Here is a 14,783-nt window from a genome sequence, read left to right on the forward strand (position 1 = left end):
TACTATCTGTAAATAAGAGTGTGTGGGTACTTGGCAGTGGGCTTTGTTTTGGGATTGAGAGTGAAATTGAGGGTTTATTTTGATAAATCTTTGCAATTTCGGTTGTTGAATTGGGCGAAACTGGTCTAGATATTTGAACCAATTGTGGTATATCTTGGCGGTCTTGTTTATGGTGCTCTACGCTGCTGTTACAGTGTATGACTAACAACCACACATTTGCACTCCCATTACTATCCTACACTACCACACTCATAATGCTACGCCGCATTGATTACATGCATTACTTCAATATAGCGTTGTTGTAAAATTCTACTTCAAACTCTTGAGAGAATGCTGTACCTTGGTGTAACTTCTTCAATTACACATTGTTCAACTTTGAGAGGCTTTCATCTACATACCTTGGAGGAACGACTGAAATTTCCACCAGAGTGAATTGCAGATTTCTATTCAATTTGCACTGTGAGTCTGATGCGCGTATACTAGTCAACTCTCCCATTTGCAGTGAGACACTAGCATCCTCGAGTCTGTATTTTTGTAATTTGAAGCTTCACTGGGCTATTTCGAGAGTCTCGTTACACTTACTAAAGAGTATTCTCTTCATTCCTTCTTTTACATGTGCGTATGATAGGTAACATGTGCACAGTAGTATGTGTATGTCTCTTAACATGCTTCGGCACTTCGCACTATACAATCCATAAAACAAAATTCATTTCGATTTAATTGTGACGGAAAATCCCCAGGTCGAGGGTGTCTCAGAGTACATATTTCATAGCAGTTGTGTTCTGCGACGTAATAGAGGTATAGTTATTCTCTCCAGTTTTCAGGTATTCTGGATCTATGGAGTTGATACTCTATCTTTAAAAAATCAATCACAATAGAATAAGGTATTGTTTGTTCATTGCGCTCCTCCAACGTGGATACCATCATTACATTTTCGTGGTATAGGGCCATGATACAATTGCCAGAACTGCTCGAAAATCATACTCCCAAACGTAAATTTCGACTAAAATTGTAAACCTTCAGCTCATCTAATCCAATGGGGCCATCTAATCCGCATGGCTTATTAACACCAACAACTCCAATCTTCAGCCACACTGTATGAACGAACAAGCACACCACTTGACCTTGAAAGCGAAAGAAAAAAAATTCCAGAAAAAGAGTCATAATTGACACATACGGAATGTCAAGCTCAAACAATTATCATTCATCACAGCGCAATTTGTATCTACTACTGTGCAACCCATCAGATCAAAGACTTGCCAACTTCTAAACACAAAAACCAATCAAGAAAACCAATCAGAAATCCCTCCGAAACCCAATCCAATTCTCATATCAATCCTATTCAACAAAAAAAATGAGAATTTTCCCTCATTTCCAATTCCAGATCCACCAATGACAAGATGCAGCACTGAAAATTCTCCGACGCTCCGCAATCCCTCCGCGAATTTTCCACCCCCCAACATACTCTTTTTCTTCCAACAAAACCCAATCAACCAAAAATGTCCATCGAAGAAATCCCCCAAGGCGCCGACGTCAACGTCATCTCCAAGAACGAGAAGAAGGCCAGAGACTTGATCAAGAAGCTCGGCTTGAAGCAAATCAAGGGTATTTCCAGAGTCACCTTCAAGCAAAGAGGTAACATCATCTACGCCATCAACGAGCCAGATGTGTACAAGTCGCCAGCTGGCACTTACGTTGTGTTCGGTGAGGCCAAGGTTGACGACATGAACCAGAGACTCGCTGAGGCTCAGGCTGCCCAACAGGCTGCTCAAGAGGCTTCTGCTTCTGGTGCTGCTGCTGCTGCCGCTGAGGGTGCTTCTGCTGAGGACAAGAGCCCTGAGTCTATTACTGCTGACTTGGAGAAGGCTGCTTTGAACGGCGGCGCTGCTGAGGAGGAGCTCGGTGAGGTTGACGAGACCGGATTGGACGCCAACGACATTGGCATCATTGTGGAGCAGACCCAGGTCTCCAGAGGTAAGGCTGCTGCTGCTTTGAGAAAGCACAAGGGTGACATGGTCAACGCCATCATGGAGTTGTCTTAGGTTGTGCTGTAGTTTGTGTGCTGAGCGAACGTTCCATTTGTTACATATCAAATTAATGACTACCAAATTTTTATTCACTGCGCCGTTGTATGCCAGAATCATAGGTTTTTACTGTCCCATTATTTGTTCTTTGGGTATGGTGTGATGTTAGTTTACAGAGTGAGAGAACATAGCTTGGTGTGTTTAAATTACCAAGGTCAAATGAATTATATGATATAATTACTTTGATTCATGCTTAAGACTAATATTTTTTTTCTATTTTTCTTTTCTGGACCCGTTGACTACTCTTAAGCCAACGAAAGCCACCATTGCTTTTCATCACAGCCTACGAAGACGTTGACCGTTTTCAGATGATCTGAACTCCATTTCGGCTTGTGGTGACAGTATAAGAAACTGACACCCTTTGTAGAAGGTTCAGCTTCTAAACACACACACACACACACACCTGCCATCATTCAACTCTAACAAATGGCTAAACCTGCGGAAGAAATCCACCCGTCCTCCAAAAGCACAATGTGATTCTAAAACCGAATGGTGGATATGGCCAATTTGTATCGGAATCCGGAAGATATTGGATCGCACAATCGTACAATGGTCTCACCTCGGAATGAAATGACCAAAGGCGAAACATCAACCTTCCATTCGCCAAAGGCACTAAAGCGAGAAATGCAACGATGCTCAAAGCAATACATCCTAAAACTCTGAACCAAAAATATTCCTCGAACTGCTTAGGAGTTATCTTCCAGAAGAAGGTAAACAAGCTGCATATGGTTGCCAACGGAGAATAATCTTGAACGATCAATGGTACTCTAACGACTTTAGAAATTCCATACTCTTTCATAATGTAACAGGTCCACCATGCACCTTGATACTCATGTTGATAGAGCGAACGGAGTTGCGAGATATGTTTACTGGTACACTTTTGTAATTCTGCAATGAGCAGATCGTAAATTCTTTCAGACAGCATTGTAAGCAGGCCGAACCGATTTCTCCTCCGCAAGATGCGATTGAGGTCGTCTTCGAAGGTATTGAGCTGTGTTGTCCAATCCTTTGGTTCTGGCCTAAATGGTACACCTAAGCCAGTTCTCATTTCGATCGTTGATTTGATCATAAGAGCCTCCCAGGTCTGGTATTTATCGATTCTAGTACAAATTTCGGTGGAAAAACTATTTGCAGCCACTTCTATGGCATTGGTGTCTATGCCTGGAATACGACTTAGCTCAGTCAGATGCTTAGACATTGTTACATTAATCCTACTCTTGAAACATGTATAGAACTCTTTAATGGGTTCATCGGTCAACCTTCTAGGTGAAGATGGATCATTAATATCAACCTTTTTCTTTTGTGGTCTCAGGGCAGAATCAGATTGCAACTCGGAGGTGTTCTGCATTTCGATATCTAATGGCTTCTGACGAGGACGTCTGATCCTAGAAATGAGGCTCATCCTAGAGTTTTCTATTTGATTTATCTGATTGGTGGTGTAGGGTGGGTCTCAAGAGAAGGTTGTAGTGTGTCCTCTTCAGAGTAGTGGCTGCAAATGAATGTAATGAAGGGCGATACAGACGTAGCGGTGCGCTAGGAACACCAACTACAAAATTAAAATGAATGATAATTTTGTTTATATTACAAAGAACTATTTACATCGAATTATTCTCGGTCTTGTTCGACCTTAAGTACTGTTTTCCGTTCTGTTCTGCAGCAGCAACGGATTTCGCCCAAACGCTCATAAAATTACAAAAACGATTCATAAAGTACATTAAATATCTACTAAAAAGCTATCCAGCAAGACCGCCGAGGATGGGATGAGTTTTGATGGAGCAATTGTTGGTTGGTGTTTCGGTTCAACAAGAGAAGCCTGAACATTTCATATGTGCACGGAAAACAACTTGTAAAAATCCTCAATCACCAAACTGGGAACAATTACAATACATTCAAATGCTCTTCTCAACTAAACCTATCCTTTTCTTCATCGATTTTTGTAATTATTATTAGGGTAGACAAAGAACGGGTACTGTATACAATACTGTCACACTCTTTTCGTTTGTTCTTCTGCAGAGGTACGGATGTATTAATGCGCAGGAGACAACGGTGTATATGACGCATAGTTTTCAACCTATGTTCCACATTTCTAGGCATTCTATAACCAAAATTATCTCTCTCTTTATCAATACTCAAAGGACAGTGGAAGAGGAAAATGAACCAAGTAACTATTCAGTCGAATAGACTGATTGATGTACAGCTAGGACATGAGATTTGAGCACCATTTGTGACAGTAAAAGATTCAGAACCAGGATCCAGATTATGTGTTGGATATCCTATTCAGGTCTCACCTAGAGGAATCATAACAAAATTTGTTCTGATTTATGAACATTTGTATCTGAAGTCCAGTGTGAATTTGCTCTCCACATGAAGAGAACCACTAGGAGCTTTTAGTTCGATGCTGACGATATATTCATCAAAAAAAAAGAGAATTCAAAAATAAATACCTTGATTCATACTTAAGACTAATATTTTTTTTTCTATTTTTCTTTTCTGGACCCGTTGACTACTCTTAAGCCAACGATAGCCATCCATGCTCCCCATCACAGCCTCAGAGTATGTAGACCGCCTTAGATGATCTGAGCTCTCTTTTGGTTCGTGGATTCGGTATTTGAAGCTGGCCCTCTTCGTAGAAGGTTTCGATTCTAAACATACTAACCTCCCTTGTTTTCAACATCGGTACATGGTCCGGTCCGCGGAACATAACCTTCACGTCTCTTCATCCAAAATCGCCATGTCAATCCAGAGCCAAATAGTGCAAATGGACAGTTGGTGTCGGCCCACGCAATACATGATGTCGCATGCTCGTACAATGGTCTCACACTGGGACGAAATGAGCAAAGGTAGAAAGCGATCTTCCCATCCATCAAAGAAATTAAAACCATGAATGCAACGATGCTTAAACCAATGCATCCTGGTATCTTGAAATACCATTTTTCCTCGATATATTTGGGAGTATTATACCAGAGTAAGAGGAGCGAGCCGACAAAGATTATTAATGGAGCATAATCGTGAATATCTTGTGGCACTGAAACAAGTCTAGAGATCCCAAAGTGGCGCTTAACGTACAACTTCCAATAGAAACCTTCAAACTCTCGCTCGTAGAGTAATTTGAGTTGCGAGAGATGTTCACGAATACAGACTTCGAAGTCGCCAATGAGCAAATCGAAAAATGCGTCACAGAGCTCTGGAGTTGGGTCAAGCCGATTTTCCTTCCGTAAAATGCGGTCAAGGTCATTTTGTAGTTTGTCAACAACATCTACCCATCTATATGGTCTTGGCGATGTGGTCGAACGCAAGCCGATTTTCATTTCATTCATCGATTTGATCATACTAGTCTCCCAGTTTTGATGCTTCTCGAATTGAGTGAGAATTTCTGTGGCAAGACCGTTTGCAGCCGCACAGTTTTCATCAATGTCAAAGCCTGAAAAACCTTGGAACAGCCTCGAATGGTCAACCAATATACCAAGAATTTCTGAATGGAAAACTGTATAAAACCACTGAATGGGGACTTCAGTCAACCTCTCAAACGAATATGGATCATTAAATGTATCCTTCGCCTCTTGTAGTTTCAGGACTGAACCAGATTGAGACTCGGAAATGATTTGCTTCTCGAGGTCTGGCGAGCGCTGACGAGAAACGACACCCATTCTCTCTACTTGGTACGTCTTATTGGTGATGTAGGGTCGGTCTCAAGAGTAAATAGTGGTGGCTGCAATTGAGAGTAAATGCTGCAATTGAGAGTAAGTGCTGCAATTGAGAGTAAGTGCTGCAAGCGAAGGGGCGACAGAGGCGTAGCGGCGCGCTAAGAACACAAACCACAAAAAAACTAGACTCAAAGTTTTGCTAATGTTACAGAGATTTATATCAAATTTTACTCGGTCTGGTCTATACTTAAGTACAAAAATCTGTTTTGCTCTGTTCAAATGAGCATAACATTCAGAATCATCAAATCAAAACGATAAAATCTACGTAATTAACGAAAAAGCATACTCAAAAGCTATCCAGCAAGACCGCCGAGGATGGGATGAGTTTGATGGAGCAATTGTTGGTTGGTGTTTCGGTTCAACAAGAGAAGCCTGAACATTTCATATGTGCACGGAAAACAACTTGTAAAAATCCTCAATCACCAAACTGGGAGCAATTACAATACATTCAAATGCTCTCTTCAACTAAACCTATCCTTTTCTTCATCGATTTTTGTAATTATTATTAGGGTAGACAAAGAACGGATACTGTATACAATACTGTCACACTCTTTTCGTTTGTTCTTCTGCAGAGGCACGGATGTATTAATGCCCAAGAGACACAGGCGCTCAGAACCTGCAGGTTTCTTCAGAAGTTCCACATTCTGAAGCATCCAATTACTATAAATGCCTCTCTTTACCACTTCATAGAAGGACAGTAGAAGGGGAAATATAGCGAGCTGCTAGTAAATCAACTAGACTGATTGATGTGCATGTAATTTGCTTTCATGATATCAAAATCAAGCACCATTTGTAACAGTAAAAGATTCAGAACCAGGATCTAGATTATGTGTTAGATTTTCTATTCAGGTTTCGCTGAGAGGAATCACCATCATATTTGTTAAGTTGTATTCGGAACATTACTGTCCTAAGTTCAGTGTGAATTTGTTCTTCACATAGAGAGAACCACTTTCAGCTTAAAATTCGATGTTGACGATGAAATCATTAAACTATATGAGAATTCGATGATAAATACCCTGATTCATACTTAAGACTGATACTTTTTGCTTTTTTTTTTTGGACCCATTGACTACTCTTAAGCCAACGAAAGCCACCAATGCGATGTAGCCCACGTTTAGATGATCCAAACTCCCTTTGGGCTTTTGGTGACAGTATTCTAAACTGACACCCTTTACAGAAGGTTCTGCTTCTAGACATACTTACCTACCCTGTATTCAACATCGGTATATGGTCCGACCTGCGGAACAAATCCATCAGCACCATCCTTCCAGAAGCACCATGTGTCTTCTGGACCAAATTTTGAAGATGTCCAGTTGGCCTCGGCCCATACAATACTCGGTTTCGCACGCTCGTACAATGGTTTTACACTGGAGCTAAATGACCAAAGGTAGAAGGCGGACCGTCCAGTTGAAAAAGACAAGAGAGTCACGATCACAAAGAGGCACAAAGAAATATATCCAAATGTCTTCTGTATTGTGTTTCCTTCAATTAGTTTAGGAAAAATGAGCCAGAAGAAGCAAAACACGATAACAAAGACGGGAATATTCTGACCACTGACAACAGCTTGTCGTACTGAGGCCAATTTAGGAAACGCGTATGTTTTTTTAAGGTAGAACCTCCACCATACACCTTGATACTCACGCGTGTAGAGTAACTTGAGTTGCAAGAGGTGTTCACGAAGACAAGCATCTAGCTTTCTTGTTAGCAGATCGCTGAACTCGTTATGCAAGTCTGGACATAAGCTATAGCGATTGTCATCATGTAATATGTCGGTGATATGATGATGTAAGATGTCAATCTCGCGCACCCAACTTTCTGGCGGTGGAGCTATCCGAAGGCCAAGTTTCATTTTATTCATCGATTTAATCATGTAGTCCTCCCACTTTTGATGCTCATCGAACCTAGTGAACAATTGTGCTGCAAGGCCCCTTGTAGCCAGCCTGTGGGCCAGCTTGATTGACTTTGAATAATCACTCAACTCGAAGTGATTGTCCACTATCAGACGGATTTTGGCCCGGAAAGTTAAATCACAATTGTTGATGTTCACATTAGTCAACCTTTCAGCTGAATATGGATCATTGAAAGCATCTTTTCCTTCTTGTACTCTCAGGGTTGAACCAGACTGAGACTCGGGAGTGCTCTGCATTTCAATATCTGGTGAGCGCAGACGAGGAACGACACCCATTCTCTTGAAAATGTATTTTATTGTTCTTCTATTCGATATATCTGATTGGTGGTGTAGGGTCGGTCTCAAGAGAAAGTAGTAGTGGCTGCAAATTAAAGTAGTGTAGGGCGATACAAACGTAGTGGCGCGCTAGGAACACCCTCTCCAGAACCAATACGACTTAGAATCTTGCATATGTTACAGAAATTTATTCACATCGAATTTTACTCGGTCTGGTTCATTCTTAAGCACTGATATCCAGTTTGTTCTGTTTAAACGAGCATAACATTTAGACTGATCAAATCAAAACGATAAAATATATGTAACAAACGAAAATATTTACTCAAGATCTATCCAGCAGAATTGATGATGATGGGATGAGTCTCGATGAGATGAATTTGGACGGAGCAATTGAAAGTTGGTAGTTCGATACAACAAGAGAAGCCTAAATGCTTCTTTTGTGCACGGAAAAAAGTTGTGACAACCTTCAATCGCCAAGCCGCGAACAAATAAAAAACACCATAGAGCTCTCATCATCTAAATCGCCGGTTTCCTTAATTGATTTTTGTATTATTATTAGAATGAACAATGATTTAGTACGGCACACAATGCTGTCATACTCAATTCTATGCGGAGGTACGGATGTATCAATGGATAGGAGGCACAGTTGCACATAAGCCATCATCCTAAATTCAACATTCTGAAGAATTCAATTACTTTGAGTGCCTCTCTTTACCATTACTCAAAAGGACAGAGAAAGAGGGAATGTACCGAGTTATTAGTAAATCAAATAGACTGATTGATGTGCTGGCAGACAATCAGATTCGAGCACCATGTGAAAGAATACTCGAAATTTCTTGTAGTTGGATAGGTTTAGGATCAAATCATGCGTTGGGTTTGTCATTAGATTAGTGGATTAATGATCGAATCTTTTATGTCTAGTTCGACAATATTAAAAGGATGTGTATGATGTGTATGATTTCTGAACATGAAGGAAACTTTTTGAGATAAAGATTACCATTTGCAACACCACACATAGCTCGAAGGTAGATCATTCATATGCGAGACTTTTTTTTCTCTTTTTTCGTTTCTGGACCCACTGACTACTCTAGAGCCAACGAGAGCCACCAATGCGATGTAGCCCGCGTTTAGATGATCCAGAATCCCTTTCAACTTGTGGTGACAGTATTCTAAACTGACACTCTTCGCAGAAGGTTCTGTTTCAAAACATACTTACCTCCCTTGTATTCAACATCGGTATATGGTCCGACCTGCGGAACAAATCCATCACTTCTCTTCTTCCAGAAGCACCATGTGAATTCAAAACCAAATCTTGAAGATGGCCAGTTCCCTTCAGCCCACGCAATACTTTTTGTCGCATGCTCGTACAATGGTTTCACACTGGGGCGAAATGAGCAAAGGTAGAAGGCCAACTTTCCACTAGAAAACGGTAACATAAGACAATTAACAATTATATCAAGCATGGAGAACACTGTGAAGAAATTAATATCATCCTCCTCAAGCCACAGAGGGGCGACAAACCAGTAAAGGGCGTGGAAGAAGCCAGCAATGAGAAACCAAATGCCATGGAAGATGGCATAATCTGTCTGTCTCAATCGAGGAAACCCAAATTCAATCATACGGTAAAACTTCCACCAGGCGCCCTGAAACTCACGCATGTAGAGTAATCTGAGTTGTGAGAGGTGCTCACCAACACATATGTCTATTTTCTCAATGAGCAGGTTGGATAACTCTGCAGACAAGTCTGAACACTGGCTCATCCGGTTTGCCATATGAAGATTGGTTGTGAGATTTAGTTCCAATATGTCAACTTTATAATCCCATTTATCTGGTCTCAGGCATAGCAGCGCACGACGGGCGTTTTTCGTATCATTCATCTCATCGATCATTTTGGCCTCCCAGATCCGATGCTCGTCGATGTCAGTGAGGATTCTTTTGGTAAGACCCTCCGCGGCTTTTCTGTAGGCACGCATGGTGGTTGGTTTCAAATGTCTCTCCTGCTCAATCAAATGGGATTCCACTATGAAAACAATCTCATCTCGGAATCTAGGATAAAATTCGCCAATGGGGACTTCGGTCAATCTTTCGGATGAATTTGGATCATCAAAACCGTCACTTTCCTCTTGTTGTCTCAATACGGGACCGAGTCGAGGCCTGGGGATGTTCTGCAATCCGTCCTCTGGTGGGCCCTGAGGGTTGCTTTCAATCATTGAATTTTGGTTTTGTTACTCTAATTGGCGGTGCTGAGACGATTGCGTATGAAGATGCTAGGGGCTGCAATTGAAAGCAGTGCAGAAGCAGAACAGACATGAAAGTGCACTGCGAGCATTGACTACACATATTAAACAATTTAAAATTTAGCATACTTTCTCTTTGCATTGAATGTTACTTTCTATCATTCATTTGGTTTAGGGTGTGCTTCACATTATGCTCTGTTCTAATAAGCATAATACACGAAAACTTTCAAAATGATAGGATACATATATTATTTAGGAGAAGTTGGTTAGTTAGACCCCCACGAATAGGAGGTGTTTTGAGGGACTTTTTGTTGGGAATTGATTTGCGGACAGAATCAAGCTAAGAGATGAAGGTGTAGAACTACCTGCAACAAAATATTTTTGAGATGTGGGTGTCTTGAGCAGCGCGTATCAATAAGGGAGTCTTCCCGTTTGTAAAGTACTTCCGCTAGTAATTCGTTTTAAGCTGCGTGTGTTTACAAAATTACGCGTAGGTTATTAGTATGGCATACTCCTTCTCTTTGAAATCTAAGTGTCTCCCATTCAATAGACACATGTACAGTTTGATGTTCTAGCTATGATTCTGTTTCATTCTAAGATGCAGTGTGCCTTGGTATCAACGTAAACCCAGTTGTCCTATAGAAACGAGAAAGTGTATGGTATTATGGAAATGCCCAATTCAATTTTACCTCAACAACAACCACAGAAATTAAAAAAGAGAACGATAAACTTATTTGACTAGAAGTCTCAAATGTGTTATTGTCTTCTCTTCGGTAATGGGTTGAAACAAGTTTTGTCCGCTCAATGTTGAAACAAGACGTCTGATGAAAAATGCCATACCATTGAGAAGACCATTGAAACGGTAGAAGATGAAAAGGATCAATTGGAGCTTTTTTAACTACTGCGATTTCTTGCCAGCACCGGATTTCGTAGTAAGGCTTCTCTTGTTGGTACAATCACCGAACAACAATTGTTTCCTCATCCTAATTTGATTTCCGGTTATATAGTCAGATTGCTTTCTAGTCGACATTTTTGATTTGACTTAGATTCAATCGCGCTGATTCAGTGAGTCTAAATATTCTGCTCGTTGATACAGAACAATACGGAAACCTGTACTTAAGATCAAACGATAAACAGTAATTGCCTATAGAACAAGATGTATTAATAGTTGATGTTAAAATTCAAGTCATGTAATTTGTATAGTCAGTGTTGTCAGCGCGCTTACAACTATCAATTGCAGCCGCTAGCATCTTCTTACGCGATCATCTCAACACCGCCAATTAGAGTAACAAAACGAAAATTTAATGATCAAATGTATTTCGAATTGCTTCTCATTTTGTATTCGTCAGAGCCCACCTGATCTCGAAAGGCAGAACATTTCCGAGTCTCATTCTGGTTCAGACCTGAGACAACAAGAGGAAAGTGACGGCTTTGAAGACCCTTTTTCATCTGAACGGTTGACAGAAGTCCCCATTGAAGATTTTTATTTGAAATTCCAGCTTGAATTTCGTCTTAGAGCGAATAAGCGTTTGATTGAGCTATGAGGGCGTAAATACTCGACTACCAACAGGTTGGCTACAGAGGTTCTTGCCACAAAAATCTTCTCTAGAGTCGATGAGTATCGAACCTGGGAGTGGTGTATGATCAAATCGATGGATGCAATGAAAACGGCTCAAATCCACTGGTGAGGTTAGAACCAGAGAGATGGGCTGGTGTAGTTGAAGTCTTACAAAACGATCTCAAGGACATTTTACGGAAGGAAAATCGGTTTCGCCTGCTCCCAGAGCTGCCCGAAGCATCTTTTGATTTGCTCATTGGCGATTTAGAAGTGTGTATTGGTGAAAATCTCTCGCAACTCAGTTTACTCTACAAACGTGAGTATCAAGGTGTCTGGTGGAGCTTGCACATTATGCGCAGCTTTGGGATTCCTAGATTTGTTCCAATACCACTAATTATTCACGACTATGCTCCAATAACAACCTTTGTCTCCTTGTTTCTCTTTCTCTGGTATAATACTCCCAAAAGTTTCGAGGAAATCTATTGGATCAGGATATTAGTATGTATTGGTTTTAGCATCTTTGTATTTATGGTTCTAGTGTCTTTGGCGAATGGGAGGTTGGTCTTCTGCCTTTGAACCTGAAACGTGTATATGCAGGTTGGACAATGTATGACCAGACCTGGTATTGATTTCTGGGTACACGAATGTACTGAGGAGATTCATTCTTGGCCAAGAAAATAGAGCAAGTTCCATCGTGGAGGATTGAGATTTAGAACGGAGGTCAAACCGCGGATGAAATAGCCAGCTCAGCAATGCTAGTTTATAGGATAAAATTAACGCTGTACTTGGTGAATCGACAAAATAAAATAGAGTCTCGAACGAACGGGGAACGAATCAAGAGATCAGAGATAGCGTTTGCAAAGTGAGCGAAGGTTCCATGACCAGTTCAAACAACAAAATAAACATTAGCTTCCTTTTACAGTATATCCAAAGTTCATAGATTATTCTCCTCCCCAGAGACACACGGTCTAGCCATCATTGGTCCGTGAAACTTCCGATATGATTGTTGATGTATACAACAAAAGTGAGAGTTTTTTTGGACAGTGTTTATCAAGATACTGGTCCTACGCATCAAAGCTTGGTGATCTGAGACAGACCATGGAGGTTGCCCCTCGCTTCGCCTATTTGGCCATGCGACAGTAAAGAAAATAGAAAGAATCGTCTTTTCTTCGTAATCAAATAGCTAACACATCCGCTTTTGTTGGTGGGCCTGACATCGTCGTGAATCAGGACCAAAGGAGGTAATCATGTATACATCTTTCGAGTGGGAAGGTAATGTTGTTGAAGACTAAACAGACAACACATTCCTCTAATTTTTAGAATGGAGTTGTGGTTCGGTAGTGATCTGGTAAAGAAGCTTTCACGTTTTTTTCAGTGGGTAAGTTTGGGATTCCGGCTACACAACAAAAAACCTCAATCTAATGAGTTGAAAAAGGACCACAAATAATTGATGCCTTACACTTCATTGATTAAAGATATCCCTCATGTGAGATTTGCCTCATTAACTATTCAAGACGTCAAAAAATGTAGAGGAATCTCAATCTTAAAGTAAGATAGCAATTGTGCTGGCTTGAGCAGCGCAAATCATTACCCGATTACGAAACTTGTGAATTTAGATTCCCCAAAATCACTTTCAGGAGCTTGTCAGCTCCGAACCCTCAGCAGAGTCCGAACTCTTTTCCAGGTCCACCGCCTCAGCAACTCCTGATTCTTTGTCTGCTTTTTCGACATCTTCATCCTTTTTCTGCAGCTCCGTGGTATCATTGATTGCCTTCTCTATTTTTTGCTCCAGTGCCTCGACCTTGCCGTTCATGAACGAACAGTTGCGGCAGAAGTACACAATAGAAAATGGATCGGTACAGCCAGGTGGCGCAAGGCCGTTATGTGTATAGCATCGAGCGCAAATAAGCGCATATCGGCTTTCCACCGTTTCGTTGTGCTCCGACCCGATGATTAGGTCCAACAACCGGTCCTGAATGCCCTTTTTGACCGGAACTGCCCAGCCAGCAGGCGATGCATTTCCTGCGTCAGTAGCAGGAGCAGCAACGGGCTGTGGATTGACCAGCAATGGAGCCCGTTTTTGTTGGTGATTGGGGACCTGCGGTCCATTCGATGGTTGTTGCAAACCTGCTGCTGGTTGAGGCCGCGTAGCCTCGGGTCTTGATTTGCCGCCCGGGCCAGGTTCCCTCACAAGCTTTTGTTTTTCCGGCGCAGCAGCTGTGGCTGTCGCAGAGTCAAACCGTTGCAAGAGCAGGTTGGTTTTGCTGAAGTTGGTCACCAGCTTCAATTCCTCGAGCTTTTCACGGTGTTTCTTCATCATGCTCCCCAACAGCCGCTCCTTGCTTCGGATCCACCACCTGAATAAAGTATCGATCAAATAGACTGCTGCTGCGATCACAATGGGTGACAAAAGGGCCACCATCAAGTCTCGCGGCAGCAGACACCCAATGAAAAGTTGCCACACCAGTTTGTTCTCTGCGAGAATTCCAAGCCCTGCCAGCGCTAGCCTATATCTGTAAGCCACGATCACTACGTAGATTACCGATAGATATAGGATCGTAGAAGAACGAGTTGAAGAGCGTTTTCGTTGCAAAAACGTTAGCTGGTTGCGGGTTTTTGCAATGTCGCCGCTTAAGGTGGTGAGCTGTTTCTCGAATTGCTCATAGTCGAGCTTTTTGTTGCCGAATAGGCCGAGAAACGTCATTTCTATGAACTATTAGAGTAGTACGAGAATATTCAGGTACACTATGTGAGGCTGTATATGTAGGTGCTGGTTTAGCAACAAAAGTGTAAGCTTTAGTGAATTCGTATTTTTTCTTTTTCTTGGTGGGGTGAGTGTTCGATAATTTTTTGACAACTGGGCTATTGGAGTATATGGTTTATTTTCGGGAATTGTTGGCTCTTAGCGCTATTCCTTTTATGACATCGAACGAGTGAGGGTCGGAACAGTGAGAGGCCGATAATTGAAGAAAACTTAGAAAAAAAATTGAGTGCATCTATTAGACTCGGTGTGTG

The 14,783-nt window shown here is 41.5% G+C and overlaps 6 protein-coding genes across 6 annotated transcripts; 1 reads left to right on the forward strand and 5 right to left on the reverse strand.

Moving 5' to 3' along the window:
- Nucleotides 1–1,499: 1,499 nt before the first annotated feature.
- Nucleotides 1,500–2,042, forward strand: PUMCH_002675 (uncharacterized protein; the record flags this gene model as incomplete). Its single annotated transcript, XM_063021675.1, has 1 exon — nucleotides 1,500–2,042. One exon carries the CDS (start codon nucleotides 1,500–1,502, stop codon nucleotides 2,040–2,042), a length of 543 nt encoding a protein of 180 aa, XP_062877745.1.
- A 472-nt stretch (nucleotides 2,043–2,514) lies between these two features.
- Nucleotides 2,515–3,486, reverse strand: PUMCH_002676 (uncharacterized protein; the record flags this gene model as incomplete). The annotated part of the gene is made up of 1 exon (XM_063021676.1): nucleotides 2,515–3,486. The coding sequence occupies one exon, from the start codon at nucleotides 3,484–3,486 to the stop codon at nucleotides 2,515–2,517; it is 972 nt and encodes a 323-aa protein (XP_062877746.1).
- Nucleotides 3,487–4,735: 1,249 nt separating this feature from the next.
- Nucleotides 4,736–5,731, reverse strand: PUMCH_002677 (uncharacterized protein; the record flags this gene model as incomplete). Its single annotated transcript, XM_063021677.1, has 1 exon — nucleotides 4,736–5,731. The coding sequence occupies one exon, from the start codon at nucleotides 5,729–5,731 to the stop codon at nucleotides 4,736–4,738; it is 996 nt and encodes a 331-aa protein (XP_062877747.1).
- A 1,246-nt stretch (nucleotides 5,732–6,977) lies between these two features.
- PUMCH_002678 (uncharacterized protein) lies at nucleotides 6,978–7,973 on the reverse strand (the record flags this gene model as incomplete). Its single annotated transcript, XM_063021678.1, has 1 exon — nucleotides 6,978–7,973. One exon carries the CDS (start codon nucleotides 7,971–7,973, stop codon nucleotides 6,978–6,980), a length of 996 nt encoding a protein of 331 aa, XP_062877748.1.
- A 1,169-nt stretch (nucleotides 7,974–9,142) lies between these two features.
- PUMCH_002679 (uncharacterized protein) lies at nucleotides 9,143–10,183 on the reverse strand (the record flags this gene model as incomplete). Its single annotated transcript, XM_063021679.1, has 1 exon — nucleotides 9,143–10,183. The coding sequence occupies one exon, from the start codon at nucleotides 10,181–10,183 to the stop codon at nucleotides 9,143–9,145; it is 1,041 nt and encodes a 346-aa protein (XP_062877749.1).
- Nucleotides 10,184–13,401: 3,218 nt separating this feature from the next.
- PUMCH_002680 (uncharacterized protein) lies at nucleotides 13,402–14,472 on the reverse strand (the record flags this gene model as incomplete). The annotated part of the gene is made up of 1 exon (XM_063021680.1): nucleotides 13,402–14,472. The coding sequence occupies one exon, from the start codon at nucleotides 14,470–14,472 to the stop codon at nucleotides 13,402–13,404; it is 1,071 nt and encodes a 356-aa protein (XP_062877750.1).
- Nucleotides 14,473–14,783: the final 311 nt, after the last annotated feature.

Source organism: Australozyma saopauloensis, chromosome 3 (assembly GCF_035610405.1).
Source record: "Australozyma saopauloensis chromosome 3, complete sequence".
Classification (NCBI taxonomy): domain Eukaryota; kingdom Fungi; phylum Ascomycota; class Pichiomycetes; order Serinales; family Metschnikowiaceae; genus Australozyma; species Australozyma saopauloensis.